The sequence below is a fragment of the Wolffia australiana genome, chromosome 6 (assembly GCF_029677425.1).
Source record: "Wolffia australiana isolate 7733 chromosome 6, ASM2967742v1".
In the NCBI taxonomy this organism is placed as follows: domain Eukaryota; kingdom Viridiplantae; phylum Streptophyta; class Magnoliopsida; order Alismatales; family Araceae; genus Wolffia; species Wolffia australiana.
This window is the reverse complement of record NC_135840.1, coordinates 1728575-1744895: the sequence shown is the minus strand read 5'-3', so window position 1 is coordinate 1744895 and position 16321 is coordinate 1728575. Positions and strand designations below refer to the sequence as shown.

At 36.8% G+C, this 16321-nt stretch overlaps 2 protein-coding genes across 2 annotated transcripts; one reads left to right on the top strand and one right to left on the bottom strand.

Annotated features, from left to right (window-relative positions):
* Positions 1-5224: 5224 nt before the first annotated feature.
* Positions 5225-7595, top strand: LOC144704581 (16.0 kDa heat shock protein, peroxisomal-like). Its single transcript, XM_078577045.1, has 2 exons — positions 5225-5501; positions 7173-7595. The coding sequence occupies exons 1-2, from the start codon at positions 5351-5353 to the stop codon at positions 7451-7453; spliced, it is 432 nt and encodes a 143-aa protein (XP_078433171.1). The 5' UTR covers positions 5225-5350; the 3' UTR covers positions 7454-7595.
* Positions 7596-11921: 4326 nt separating this feature from the next.
* On the bottom strand, positions 11922-14805 carry LOC144704377 (uncharacterized). Its single transcript, XM_078576789.1, has 2 exons — positions 14382-14805; positions 11922-12144 (listed from the first exon to the last, which is right to left on the bottom strand). The coding sequence occupies exons 1-2, from the start codon at positions 14712-14714 to the stop codon at positions 11989-11991; spliced, it is 489 nt and encodes a 162-aa protein (XP_078432915.1). The 5' UTR covers positions 14715-14805; the 3' UTR covers positions 11922-11988.
* Positions 14806-16321: the final 1516 nt, after the last annotated feature.

The window sequence follows — 16321 nt, the reverse complement described above, 5'->3', positions numbered from 1 at the left end:
ATTTATGTGGTGTTGTCTACATATTTAATAAAAGTTGGCTTAAAAAAATATTATCTGCATTGAAAGCTAGAAATCATCTCTAAAAAGTTGTCTACAGATTCAAAATAAATTTGCTCAAAATTTTTATATGGATCTAATACTAGAAACCAATTCTAGAATGTTATATTGAAAGTCATAACATGTTGGCGTAGAAAGTTTTGGTCATTTCTGGAATGTACTCTATGGAGTTATTATAAGTCCCTTATAAAACTCTATATGCATTTAAACGTAAAAATCTTTCTTCAATATTGTCTTGAGATTTATTTAAAAGACTCTCTCTTGATTTAACACTAGAAATAATTTATTGAATAAAAAGTAGGCTTAAAATATGTTATATGCATTTGAATCCAGAAATTGTTTCTACAATATAGTCCATAGATTTTTTCTAGTTGGCATAACAAAAATTTACCTCAATTTAACACTAGAAATAATTTATGCAGTATTTTTCTACAGAGTTATAAGAGGTGGGCTTTAAAAAAATTTATCTGCATTTGAACCTATAAAACGTCTCTGTGATATTGTCTACAAATTTAATAGAAGTTGGCTTTAAAAAATTATCTTAATTTACCACTAAAAATCATTTATGCAATATTGTCTACAGAGTCATCAGAATTTTGCTTCAATAAATAATTGGCATTTGAAAAAAAATTTATCTATAAATAATTCTGTAATATTGTACAAATGTATGCTAGAAGTTGATAAAAACTTTATATGCATTTAACACTCGAAATCGTTTATGGAATATTGTCCACATATTTATCAGAAGTTGGATTTAAAAATAATTTTGTGGAATTGAATCTTCAGAACGTTTTTGAAATATTTTCACAAATTTATTAGAATTTACCTAAAAATAATTTATCTTAAATATTAACTCCAGGGACCCCTGAAGTATGGCGCAGAATTATTACAAAATTATGCTATAAATCACTTCTGAAAAATTATCTACAAAGATATTTTAATTTAGGTTATAAAATTTTACTGCATTTTAGGAAAATATCAAGACTATGTATAAAAATATCATTGAATGAAAATTTTATTCTTTCTTGGCATATTTTTTAGTCAACATTGTATTATATAGTTTTTTTAATTTTGCATCAAATTTTATGTTAATCTGAATTCAAACCATGCACAGTTAAAATTTGAGAAATAATTTCTACAATGAATCATATAATTGTAAATATTTATTAGATATTTACAATTTTCTTAAAACAATAAGATTACACTATTGTTCAAGCGTTGCAAATATCAAACATAAAATATAGGTTAAAGAAGCTAGTGAGTAGTGCATTTACTTTTCAGGTTGAAGCACTGAGGTCAAGAATAACTATGTCAGGAAGTCTTGAAGGAGGATTGGAGATGTAGAAACTTCAAGGAACTTAATATCTTAAGATAGGAAGGACCAGTCAAAGGTGCTGGTGAAGAGACTCAAAGGGAAGAGTTTAATACATTTCAATTCTAGAGATATTCAGATAGTGTTTTGAGAGATAGTGATAAGCGCACAGATTGAATCTGTAACTTGGACAATATATTGGTTTTGGCTAAAGGTTGTCCAGAATCTTAGCGAATCTTTTGGCTGGATAACGGAACCATGTAGGTTGGTTCCCAAACCAGGGTAAAGAAAGTTGTCTCAAAGTGAGAAGAGTAGTTAGTGTTAGTCCAGTAATACACAAAATGATTTCAGAAAAAAGATAAGAGGTGATATTTAAAAACACAGATTCAACACCCCCCACCTTCTTAGTGTTTTTCAGTCTCCCTGGTTAGAACAAAAATGTTGGATAAAAAGGATTTTAAGATGTCATCTTATCATTTAACTTCTTAGATTGAACCTTTTCCTACAACTAGAGCTCTTTAAATGGAACTTTGATATATTGTTATTGAAGTGACCATAATACAATTTTGGGAAATAAATTCATGACGAATTAGAGATGGAGAAAAAATATTCTTAGAATTACTTCGTAATTGGTTGGACGGTGAATGGACAAAACTAAAAAGTACCATTATTAAGATATTATCCCCTCTGCAATAATTAAATTAACGTTCATCTATCATTTGGGTATCTCTTATGATAGACGCCTGCACACATGAATGTAGTTACTTTTCCATTTTCCTTTTGTGCTGAAAAGAATTTATAAAATTTTTCCTACTGTTGAATAAAAAAGTATTAAAAAATGGAGAGAGGGTGGAAACCAGTTGAAATTATCAACTATTCACCAATCACGATAAATTGATTCAATAGATCAATTTGATTGATACCAATTAGAAACAGAGAAATAGTTTAATAACAAATAATTCTCTATCTTTTCCTCAGCATTTCTCAGAACCAGCAATAAGGATAGTCGTCACTTGGTTTTTCTGGTAGGTTATGTTATAACCTTCTCCCCCCCTCTACCATTTTACATATTATTCTCTCTCTCTCTCTCTCTCTCTCTGTGTCTCCTCTCTCTCTCTCAGTCTCTTCATGTCCTAATTTGGGTTGTCCAACTAAATCTGCTCTCATTCGAGTGATTCGATTGATCAAATGGACCGATCATCAGTAAACAAGAGCATTTTATGAAGAGATGAATACCTCTCAATTACAGGTTTGATTCAATTTGATCTCAATCCAACTGAGCTGATCAATAAATTAGATAAATCCAATCACCATCTACTCCCATTTGATTGATCAATCCAGTTAATATAGCCAAAAAATGTTTATACATATAATGGATAAAATTATGCTAATAAGAGTATTAAAAATATCTTTTTAGGCCACCATCAGATGAAAGTTACAATTTATAGGCTTACTATGCTATGATTAATCTGTCTCATAGACTTATTATCCATTCTTGCCTTAGTTGCCAAAGTGAAAGACCATAGGGATGAAAATTTTCCTCTATGATGCTACAAAATATCTCAATTTATTGGTATGCCAACATGATACTGGGACAATATATTAGATGACATTTCTAATCAGTAAAATGAAAATATATCTCTATGTTAGTTGTGCTCTTTTTGATTAGCTGATTTTTTCATGAAAGTAAAAAGGTTTTCACTAAGTGGGAAATTTGTTCTCTTCTATTTTTTCCTAATAACGTGATTATGTGAGCACTCTAAAATTGTACCATCCACATGATTCGTCCATGCCCATTTTTATTTCAAAGCCACTTGAATATAAGGTGACATATGTATTAGTTCACGCTGTGACACTTGCCGTATCAACTTAGATGATACAAACTCGGCATGTGGTATTATTTGGCTCCACCTTGAATTTTCATATCTGGATGGATGGCTGGGTTTTGACAAATATGCTCACTTTAGATGTTTTATTTTTTACCCACCTGGGTGAAACAATGGCAGCATGAACTAATGGAGTAACCAATTTGGGTCACCCAATCATCAGTAGGTTGGCCAGGGTGCATGAATCTTGAAAGGAAGAACGAGATGTGGGTGATAATCGTTGGGTGCCAAATGCATCGACCCCAAGCTTGCCTAGGAAATCTCTCTTGGAAGTTGAAATGATTGATTAGTTATCAATCACGATAGATTGATTCACTATATCAATTTGACTCATACCAATTAGAAATATAACAATTTCAATAACAAATATTTCTGTATCTTTTCCATGACATTTCTCAGCACAAGGGTTAAGGATATTCATCACTTGGTTGCTCTGGTAATTTATGTTATAGCCCTCTCTCTCCCCATCTAACATCTCACGTATTACTCTCTCTCTCTCTCTCAGTCTCTTCGTATTGTAATTTGGGTTGTCCAAATAAGTCTGATCTTATCCGAATGAGTCTATTGATCAAACAGACTGATCATCAGTGAACAATACCATTTGGTAAATAGATGAATGCCCCTGAATCACAGATTTTGATTCAATTTTATCTTAATCCAATTGAGCTACAAAACAGATCAATCCAGTGATCGTCTACTCCCACTTGTTTGATCAACTTAACTGATCTGATCTCTATACAGCTAGTCTAACCAAAAAATGTTAATTACATAAAACATAAAAATAATGTTATTCTAATGAAATGATTATAAATAGATATTTAGGTAATTAGATGAAAGTTATAATTTGTAGGCTTACTTAGTATGTTTTGTTTAATCTATCTCATAGACTAATTATACATTCTCACAAAAGTGAAAGACCCTAGGGATGAAACGTTTCCTCCATGTCGCTACTGAATTTCTCAATTTATGGGGATACCAACATGGTAATGGAACAATGTATTAGATGCCATTTCAAATCAGGAAAATAAATATATATTTCTATGTTATTTTTGTTCTCTTTTAAATATGGTAATTTATCATGCAAGGTAAAATGGAGTTTACTAAATCTTTTGTGCATCTTAGGCCACATCACATGTGGGAAATGTGTGATGACAAAATTTTCTTCTATTTTCTCATAATAACATGCATATGTGATCTCTCTAAACTTTTACCCATCCACATATGATTCGTCCATGCCCATTTTTATCAAAAATCCTCTTGAATATAAGGTGATATCATGTATTACTTTGACCATTATTTCAAATAGGGCTGTGGCTGAAAATAGGGTTGCAAATTTCAAGAAAGTGTGGGATTTAACCAGAAGTTAGCTGACATATTACATTATTACATCTAAGAACTTGAATATTTTAAAATGAAATAAAATGAATGTATTATGATCAAAATATAGATGGGCTCATAGTGGGACGGGTACATAAACCCTCACTACCAAAGCTTAACGTACTATCCATGTAGTCTTCCAAAATGAAACAACTAAAATGCGCATATTTGTCAAAACCCAGCCATCTCTCTCTCTCTCTTTCTCTCTCTAGAAGTTGGGTTTAGTTGTCGGCATAGATCTGCAAATTCAAGGTGGAGCCGAATAATACCACATGCTGAGTTTGTATCATCTAAGTTGATGTGGCAAGTGTACTCAACCATGACGGGTGACAAACTCCAGCAAACCCTAAACATTAACATACATAAAACCCTCCAGGGTGGCGTCCAAGGCACGGCCGGGTCAGTCTACGAGCACAACCCAGCTTCCGTCATACCCGACACCGTGTTTTTGCCAATAAAAAAAAGACAAGCACATAAATAATTGGATAAAAAAGAAATTAATCTTTTGGGCCTGGTAAAACAGATAAGCCCATCTCATCAATCAGTAGATTATTTTCCTTTTTCTTCTCTTTTTTTTTTCATCAAGTTTGAAGATGATGATCGGCCGAATCAATCGAGAAGCTTCCGATTTCGATCGAAACGACGACGGGCCTCTCTCGAAGCTTCCTTCTTCGTCGATTTCTTCGCTGGAATCGACTGCGATCGACAAAGCAGTGCGATGGCGGGGGAGTTGTTCGGCGTGCCTCTTCGCCGGCTCTTCTTCGGCGGCAGCGGCGGCGCGTTGACGGATTGGCGGACGGGCTCGTTGACGGGGGAGATGGACTGGATCGAGACTCCGTCCGCCCACTTCTTCAAGATCAACGTCCCAGGTTCGATCTCCTTCTCAACTTCAGCGAAATTCCATCCGTCATCTGTCGTCCTTCCCCAATTCGGGAACTCAATCCTTCCTGTGTGCCTCTCTATCCGTCATCCGTCGTCCTTCCTCGATTTGGGAACGCAATCCTTCCTGCATTGCTTTATATCCGTCATCCGTCGTCCTTCCTCGATTTGGGAACGCAATCCTTCCTGCATTGCTTTATATCCGTCATCCGTCGTCCTTCCCCAATGCGGAACGTAATCCTGCCTGCATTGTTTTTATATCCGTCATCCGTCGTCCATACCCAATGCGGGAATTCAATCCTTCGGTCTTCATTTGTCATCCGTCATCCGTCATCCGTCCCCAATTCAGGAACGCAATCGTTGTTGCATTTTTATCCGTCATCCTTCCCCAATTTAGAACCACAATCCTTCACGCATTCCTTTCTTTCCGTCATCCATTATCCTTCGTGCCTTCCTTTATATACGTCATCCGTCACCCGTCATCCTTCCCCAATTCAGAAATACAATCCTCCTGTCTTCTTTGCTATCCGTCATCCTTCATCCTTCCCGGATTCGGGAACGCAATCCTTCCTGCGGTCCGTTCCATTCGTCATCCGTCCATAATATTAGCATGAACTACTTTCCCTCCGTCATCCGGGCTTGGGTTTTGGCACGTGCAGATGACGTTGAACAATAATTCAGCAGAAATCACAAGTGATGAATGGCATCAACTGTCGCGTCATCGACCCTAGTTCTGATTATAGTTACGGATCGTCCCGGACGTGGACGAAGGACAGGATGGGACGAATTTCTTCCCGTCCGACGTCCAGATTCAGTGCATGGACAAAGGACGGGATGAGTTTGTCGTCCGACGGTATGAAAACCGTCCCGTCCAGTCCTGGGGAAAAAACTGTCCCGGACAAAAAAACCCATTTTCTATTTTTAATTTATTAATATATATTTTTCTAAGTTTTTTAAGGAATTACGGAGGAGAGAGAATCCAAAGGGACATATGTACAATTATTTCTGAGTGGCGTCAGTTTGCACGCTGGTAAAAATACAGGGCCTTTGATGCAAATTGTCATAGCGAGGCCGCGTGGCTATATCTCAACTGTCAGATGTGAATCTGGCAGTTTTTCGTCTAGATTTGTCCGTCCATCGTCCGAGACCTCTGGACGGACGGTATTTTCGTTCCAAAGGACGAAAACCGTCCCATTCAGTGGTCCCAGGGACGAATTTTCGTCCCAAAATTCGTCCAAACCCTTGGACGGGACGATTTTTTCGTCCAGGATGAAAAAATCGTCCCGTCGGCGTCCCTGCACTATACTTCTGATCCGTGCTGTTCGGTCATTAGATGACTGAACGAACTGCCGTCATCCATCCCAAACCTCTGCTGATCACACGACGAGTGGTCAATGTTTTGTTGATGATGGTGTCTGCTTTAACTGTCATTTAACAGAAATCACATTGACGAATGGGGTCAACCTTCAGGTCAACGTTGACCCCATTGTCAGATGTTGACCTCGATGCCAAACCCCATTGTCGGGTAGTAGGGTGTGGCACATTTGGATGGCATTTGACAACCACTAGTTAAACAAAACGAAACTGCAGACTCTGTGACGGATGACCGAACCAACCGATATCGTGTGTCTCGAACCTCGGCTGATGGGATGATGGGGCAGGACTGGGGAAGGACGAGGTGAAGGTTCAATTGGAGGAAGGAGGGTGGATCCTTGTCCAAGGAGAGCCAAAGGAGAAGACGCTTGTCCCGAGGGACGCCACGTGGCGGATGACGGAGAGGGGAAAGGGGGAGTTAGCCTGGCGATTCTGTCTTCCAGATGACGTCAAGCAGGACCAGATCAAGGCTCAGGTCAATAATGGGCTTCTCACTTTGGTCGCCTCAAAGGAGCTCCCCCCGCCCCGGCCCAAGACCCGATCCATTGCTGTCACCAGCAAGCTCTGAATCCAACAGTTGTGGTTGTAGATCACCAGCCATAGTGACTTTTCCGTCGGAGTTGTTCTTGCAAATTTTCGATTCCCGACAGTGGTATCTGAATAAGTTGGATTGTTGATAATGATTAAGAGTATGCTACACTTCTGGACCAGATCTGCTCATTCTGATTTGCATGTTTCATCCAATTGCAAGGATTGGGAAGGTGATCTTGATGCATAAATTTTGAAATTTTGGCTTGCAATCAATTTCAAAATGCATGATTGATCTACATTAGTGTATCTCAAGGATCAGGACTACACTTAAAGAAGGCATTCAGCCGGACTACGTCCTTCACCCGCATCTCCTTATGGACCATAGTGAATCATGGTTTAGATGCTTCTCGGAAGAGGACGTCGTGGTAGTGTGAGAGCACAACTGATCTTACAACCTTGATCTTTCTCGTGCCCGAAGACATAGAACAAGGTTAGACCCGTCCATTTCACCTTCTCTATGAGGATTTTGTGTTCGAGGACAAAAAGAGTTCAAGAATTATGGAATGATAGTTGAACATATTTTCTTCATTTTTAAATTATTTGAAAGAACTATTTTTGGAAATTTAAATCTTTTCTTTATGTGTCTCAAAACATTTGGAGACAACTGTGGTCTTTAGAAAACATCTGACATTATTTAATGATAACCTTTTTCAAATGTGTGTACAGAAATATGAAAATTAGACATGAAATCATCAAAATATTGTCCATTGTTGAACCTTTCCATAAGTTTATTTTTTTTAATACAGTAAATGTTATCTCTCTCTCTCTCTCTTGTTTGAATTTACTTGTACTAAGGCTAGTTTCGTTCAAAATTTCATATCTAACTGATTCATGCAATTTTTTTATTCATATTTTGAAGAATTGAGACATCCAAAGCTAGTCAAAGTTCAACTAACTATGCCAACATATACATATGAGAAGTCAAAGTCTAGTTTTTCATTCTTAAAAGAGTGTATCTAGGTGGCTATAAGAAAGTAGAATTTTTCATGCCCTGCATGAGGGTTTTCTTGCCTTTGAGCATACATTGAACATTCATCAAATACTCCAACGATGTTTGACTCATTGATATCTTCAATGACAAATGGATCTGTTAAAATATCATGCATTGTTAGGAAAAGGATTTTGATGATTTAATATAATAGATATTTAATGAAATTAATTAAGTAGTTGAATATAGTAGTAATATATAGACATTTATTAGATAAATATGTGATGGAGTATATTAGGGATTATAAGTTTATAATTAAGGTAGAAGCCCAATAAGACAAGAAAAATTGGGCCCAATAACAGTTGAAGGCTATAAATATCCAATGTAGCCTCTTTCTAAGGTATTCTTTTTGGTGCTCATTCTCTCTCTTCTCTTGAAAAATCGTGATCTCTCTCTCTCTCAACTGAAAGTTCTTGAAAGTTCTGGCTGGTGGTGAGGAAATTCAAGACTGGTGGACGTCATCATCTGCATGTTTGTGATTACTGATTCTTCAAGAAAATCCTGGTTAGATTGTTCCATATCTTGTTGAAGGTTCTTGATACCAATTTCTTGATTTCTTGAAATCAAGATACCAATTTCTTGATTTCTGTTGAAATTAATTGATGTCATCATCTGCATGTTTGTGATTACTGATTCTTCAAGAAAATCCTGGTTAGATTGTTCCATATCTTGTTGAAGGTTCTTGATACCAATTTCTTGATTTCTTGAAATCAAGATACCAATTTCTTGATTTCTGTTGAAATTAATTTGAGGGTTCTTGAAATTCATTGACTTTCGTAAGTTAGAATCTAAAATCGAAATTTGAACATTCATAATTTGAAAAACTGATTTTGATCTTGGATTTCTGAAATCTAAATAACAAGTTGTTTTTGGTTTCTTGATTATGTGAAATCAAGTATAAAATATAATTAAAATCTTGATTGATAAAGATTAAAGATTAAATCGCTTTTTACTACATAGTTAATTGATATAAAATTCAATTCGATTTTGATGTTTGCAATTATTTGAAATCATATAACCAACTTTCTTGGACTTCTTGATTATTGAATATATTGACAGCTTTAAATCTATTTGAATTCTTTGATTAATTCAAATTAGTTTTGAATTCGATTTCAAAATACTGGAATATTTTAGGCGCCCTAATTCTAATTGATTTTAAGTAACGTTCGTGAAATTCAGTTTTCTTCAGATATAAGAAATTCAATTCGAAAATTATTCATTCATCTTGTAAACTTGAATTTGAATTTTAGATTGGATGAAATTTAAATAACTATCTAAATCGATTTCTTGAATGCATTAACTCGCAAATTCAAATACATTGGATATCTCCCATATATATATATATTCGATCATAATTGATATACCTATTGGAATTGAATTGATATATCTTTGCTATAACTGATCAGATTTGATACAAGTGTTTGATTTAAATTGATATCATCTAACTACATTGGATCATAATTGATATAAGTGTTTGATTTAAATTGATATCATCTAACTACATTGGATCAGAATTGATATAACTATTTGATTTGAATTGATATTTTCTAAATCACATTCGATCAGGATTTACACAGTGAAATTGTTTGATTTTATTTGAGATTTCTAAATCACATTCGAGCAGACTCACTATAATTACTTTATTTGAATTGATATTTGTTAAATCACATTTAACTTGAGTTAAGACAATTGATCTTTAATATTGATTGATCTGATTGTCTACTTTGAATATTTCTGATATTAGTAAACATCAATTGATCTCATTGGACTATCTTATTACAATTGAGAAGAATTATTACCAGTTGATATAAGTTTAGATTTTGATTGCATTTGATCATATCCATTGGTAGTTGACATCAATTGACATTTGATACACGATTTGTGACTTGAAAGTTGAAAAACAGAATTTAGGAGAAAACTAGGGTTAGGAGAAAAGTTGACTTAAGGTCAACAAAGATATTGTCATTATATTGCTTTTCAGGGAAGTGCACTAACAGGAGAAAGATCACATCCACTTGAACACGGGATGGTGGCCTGAGACGTGAGGACTTCGTCAGCACAGAGTGGACTGAGGAGAGGCTCAGAACGTTGCTGGAAGCTGAGAAGGCACTCGATTGAGGTCGAGGAAGACGTTGGCACCGAGCAAGTGTTTTTAGTGTTTGATTACTTGAGATCAGTGCGAGCGATTGTACATCGCGAACAGTTTTTCTCACTTTGCATTTGCCAAAGTGATTAGTGGAGTCAGGGCGACTCCTCGGGCGAGGTGCGGCTGCAGTAAGGGCACATTAGTGCCCCGAAGCAGGGTAAAAATTTATTGTCCCTTGAGTGAAGTAAGAGAGAGTTAAAGAAGGAATCTATATAAATAAAAGAAGTAGAACTAATTCACCCCCTCTTAGTTCAACATGCATCAATATAAAATCTTGGAATTAGTGAATTGAAGATTCATAAAATATATGAATGATATTGTACTGTTGAGTTTTGAATTCATAAAACTCATCGAAACCTGAAGGGTCGTAAGCTTCTTGACCCAATATGGTTCACTGATTTACAGATCTAAATACGAAAAGGTAGATAGTTTCGCATATGCTAAGATATTAAACATGAGGGAAAATAAAACCCTTATATGCAGCATAACCTCTCCAAACTTGAGGATATGCTGCATTCCAAATAAATTAATTGGTTTTCTTGAAAAAAAATGTGGCTGTTTTGAACTGTGTAACTATAAAGATTAGACAGCAACATAATAGCTTATCTTAATTATGGTGGTATTTAGATAGACAGGCTCTACCCAACTATCTGTGACAGATGGATCAGCATGCATGGATGTATATTAATATTGGGGATAGGAATTAACATGCAAACTTAGAGATATATCCCTCACCTAGTAAAAAATGTACATTCATGGATTAGTATTGTTTTACTGACTTACTCTACCAATTTATTGCACTTCATACTTCATAATGAAAAAAATTATTCTCATTAATATATAAATAAGTATCCTATAAGAGGGGAAAAAAGATATACTGATGAATTAGCATGTTTCTTCTTTGATTTCAACAAAATCACTTTCCTCAACCCGTATAGATAGTTATCTTATACCACTTGCAACTTCTACTTCAGATGGATTCTGAAGTACCCTCAAGAAAAGAATCACATTATGATAGGTCTCTTGTTTCATGCCTAATATACATCTATTTATGACCAAAAAAAATTTCACATAAACTAGAGATCTATCCAAAAGTGATAAAATGATATATTCACCATTCTTTTGTGCACCTCAGACTGGGCATAAAATTATGAAAAAAAAAATTCAAAATTTTAAAGCATTGAACCATCCCCAATTTCTGATGAATTCTGCTGAGCCCCCAAGATTATATTCACGGCAGGGGCTGTCTATTTGGAATAAAAAATTGTTACCTGCGTCCTCAATCATAGAGACTCTGACCCAATAAGAATCTATCTAAAATATGATAGATTAGAAGGTGAAAAAATGTGCACAAAAGAATTCAAACGCCAGCAGGAGATTATTTTCCTAAGGGCTCCAATGCGGTCCTGAAGAGAAGAATGTGGACCTTATCCACAGAGAAATAGAGGAAACCACCCCGCGAGTGAGTGACGTAAGAGCCGAAGCTCGTGCCGACTATGCAGTGCCACGCTGGACCGAACGTGGAGTCAAAGTCCTGAAAGAAAATAAGAAAAATATAATCATTATAATTCTGCATGAGATCTTCATCCTTTAGGGAGATGATTCATCATTTATGAGCATCCATTTCAATTCGGAATAGAAGAAGGTATATAATCAGCTTTCATGACCAGAGGGACTCATGGATCGTCTAGAATTGGATACTAGTTGAATAAATTAGATCAAACTATTACATATCCAGGAGTATCATTCTTGCTTCTTGATGTTCATAATATCCGATTTCTCTTTCTTTAACGTCTTGTGACATAAATCTTGGAAACACACTGAAACTATGTACTCAGTGGTATTATCCGAGGAAAAAAAACATGCAATTCTACCAAATGAATAATCCTACAATTTTAGGTCATCGAATTTCCTAATAGTTAATTTCTTATGAAAAGTAAAATGAAAGATATTAGCAGAATAAGAAAAAGGTGATTCCTTCCACAAGTGAGAGGAAACATTATCACCAATTCACATGTAATGGGATTTCATAATAATTCCTGATGAGCAGTTTTCAATCCAAAGATGAGAACAATTTATATTTTCCTTTGCGAGGCTGCCATTCAGAAGTATGATCAACCCTTTTGTTATTTCCTTTGAAACATTAAAACTAAATCTCAATTTCATCAAATAAACACTGAGATAAGGTAAAATAATATCGTATTTCCATCATACACAACATGAACCCGTCTTGAATAACCCTTCCCATTTCCCAGTAATATAAACTCCAAAATAAATTTATCACAGGAAATTGATGGAGAGAACTAAGAAATAACGCAGGAAAAAAGGTTATTCAATCAAAAGAAGAGCAAATTTCTTATTTTTCTTTCTGAGATCATCGTCGAGAAGTATGATCAACCTCTTTTTGTTTGAAGGGCGAGCATCTCTGCTATTTGATCATATACTATAAGGAAATTCCACCAAATTAAATACCAAACACTACACGAACCAGCCTTGACTCTTTTCATTTCCCAGCATTATTTTTCTCCATAAATTCATCAAAAAAAGGAGATTTTACGCACAGGAAGAAAAAACGACGCAAAAATCAACAAACAGGGAATTCAATGGAGAAACATTCTTCAGGTCAAGAGCAAGGCGCTTCTATCAAAAGAAGAGCAAAATTCTCAATTTTCTTTATGAAATTGTCATTGAGAAGTACGATCAACCTCTTTCTGTTTGATGGGTCAGCCGCTCTGCAATTTATTTATTTGCTATTTGATCACAAAAAAGTAGCAATTTCACCAAAAAGTTCATCAAAAAACGGAAATTCCCGCCCAGAAGGAAAAAGCAATAATCAACGACCCATTTTTTTTAAAAAAAACAAGCAAACAACCAACAACCAAGGAATTGAATGGAGAAACCTTCGTCAGGGTCAGAGTGAGGCGCTTCAATAAAAAGAAGAGAAAAATTCTCAATTGTCTGAATGACATTGTCACTGAAAAGTCCGATCGACCTAATTTTGTTTTACTTGCGAGCCACTCTTCGTTATTTGATCACAAAATAAACAGCAATTTCACCCAAAAAATATCAAAAAACTGAAATTTCCCTCTCAGGAAGAAAAAAGAAAGCAAACAATCAACAACTATTCTTTATCAAAAAAAGAAAAAACAAAGAAAATCAACAACAAAGGGATTGAATGGAGAAACCTTCTTCAGGGTAACAGTGAGGCGCTTCAATCAAAAGAAGAGAAAAATTCTCAGTTGTCCTAATGACATTGTCACTGAGAAGTCCGATCAACCTAATTTTGTTTGACTTGCGGACCACTCCGTCATTCGATCACAAAATTAACAGCAATTTCACCCAAAAACCATAAAAAAACAGAAATTTCCCTCACAGGAGAAAAAAGAAAGCAAACAATCAACAACCATTCTTTTTGAAAACAAAAACAAATCAACAACAAAGGGGTTGAATGGAGAAACCTTCTTCAGGGTAGCAGTGAGGCGCTTCAATCAAAAGAATAGCAGAATTCTCAATTCTCTTTTTTTTTTTTGAAGAAAAAAATTCTCAACTGTCTTTATGACATTGTCACAGAGAAGTCCGATCAACCTAATTTTGTTTGACTTGTGAGCCACTCTGCAATTTCATCACATACTAAATAGCAATTTCACCAAAAAAATCATCAAAAAACAGAAATTTCCATCACAGGAAGAAAAAAGAAAGCAAACAATCAACAACCATTCTTTTTCAAAAAAAAAAGAAAAAATCAACAACAAAGGGATTGAATGGAGAAACCTTCTTGAGGGTAAGAGCGAGGCGCTTGCTGTCGAGCTTGGGCATGCTCCCGAGCACCTGCCTCGCGCATTTGAAAGCGCGCCTCTGCAACTCGGCGGGCATATCCGCCGCCCTAACGCGAACGCTGCCGGAATCGACAATCCTCTTCCTCTTCTCATCCGACGGCCCCTGTTCCTTCACCACCACCACCACTTCTCCTCCGCCGTCCGATCTCGCGCTCTCCTCTCCTCCGCTGCCGTTCCTCCTCCTCTGCTGCTGCACTAAGCTTGTCAAGTACCTGCTCCTCCTCTGCAGCTCGTCTCCCGCTCGATCCACTCTACTGTTCATCTCCATCTCTCTCTCTCTCTCTCTCTCTAGTTTCTCTCTCTACTCTCTCTCTCTAGTTTCTCTCTCTACTCTCTCTCTTCATCATTCTTTCTGAGTTTTTTTTTCCCTATTTATAAAGGAAAGGTGTCAGACGAGTAGATGCTCGTAGGGTCCTGTATTTTAAATTATTGGAGTTGGGCCCTCCTTTTTTAAGGACGCGTTGTCGCAATCACCGCCGTCGATCTGATGGACCCCGTGCGGGACCATGGACCCGGACTTGGGCCCGCGATATCGACCGTCGATCCCGCCAAGAAACAGCCATAACTGTGGGGAGAGGAGAGAGAATGGATGAGATCGAGCGGGGAGAGAATTATATGAGAGAGAAAGAGAAGTAGAGAGAGAAAGAGAGAGGGCATTGAAGCTTGGACTCTTATAAAGGAAAGGACAATTGGATGAGAGAGAAAGAGAGGTAGAGAGAGGAAGAGAGAGTGTTGAAGCTTAAACTCCAGTTAGAAGAATTGGAAGAGGGAGAAAGAGAAGTAGAGAGAGAGGAAGAGAGAGTGTTGAAGCTTAAAATCCACTTAGAAGAATTGGAAAAGGGAGAAAGAGAAGCAGAGAGAGAGGAAGAGAGAGTGTTGAAGCTTAAACTCCAGTTAGAAAACTTGGATAAAAGAGAAAAAGAGAGGTAGAGAGAAACTGGAATTTGTGATATGGAGAGATAAGGACAGAGCTTCTCTCTCCTCCGAAACCAGCGATTTGTTCATAACTTTCTCATCTGATCTCGGAATGAGCTGAAACTGGTCTCATTGGATTCGGAAGGGCGCAATCTATTGGAATCGACTCAAAAATCGCCTCAAACGGATCACTATAGCTCGTTTTAGAGGAATTTCAAGGTCAGAGGTGAGTTTTCATTCCCGATTTTTATTTTCCGAAATTTAGATGCTACAGACATCGAAATACGATCAAATTTGGGCTTGAATTGATCGTCTTGAGGAGGAGAACAGGAAGGTATCATTAGTTTTTTAATTTTGTTATTTTTTATTATGTAATTAGTGGTTTCTTTCCATCGTTTTCGCCGAATTATTCAAAAGAAACCACCGCGGCCCGCAATCCCATGCGGGCCGCTGAGTCATCATCGCCCCCGAGCTGGCCGCCTGACGTGTCCAACACGCCGGGCAGCCAGCGGGACCACGCAGGCACCTCATTTGACGTGTTTAACACGTCAGATATTGGTCGCTTGGATTCCCCCTCGCGTGGATTCATCCAGGCCGTCGGAAACGACAGCCAGGATGGATCCAACGCTGGAAAAAAATGAAAAACAAAAAAAACAAAAAATTCAACAAAACCACAAAAAATTTAGAATTGTCGCCGTACTCTGCCACCATTAATGAGGGCATCATTTGTCCAGAAATCCAGACCGTCCAAGGTGACACGTGTCGCGATAAGACGGTCCGATCGATGGACCATCGATGGACCCTACGCTTCTTCAAATAAAATTACCGTTGGCGGTCAGCTTACCGCTGCCGCCCGCAATTTCTGACCGGTCCACACCGCCAACGCCATTATTCTCTGACACATCTCTACCGCCCGCCATCTTTGACTGTTCCAAAGCCTCTCAACCACTCGATTCGTCG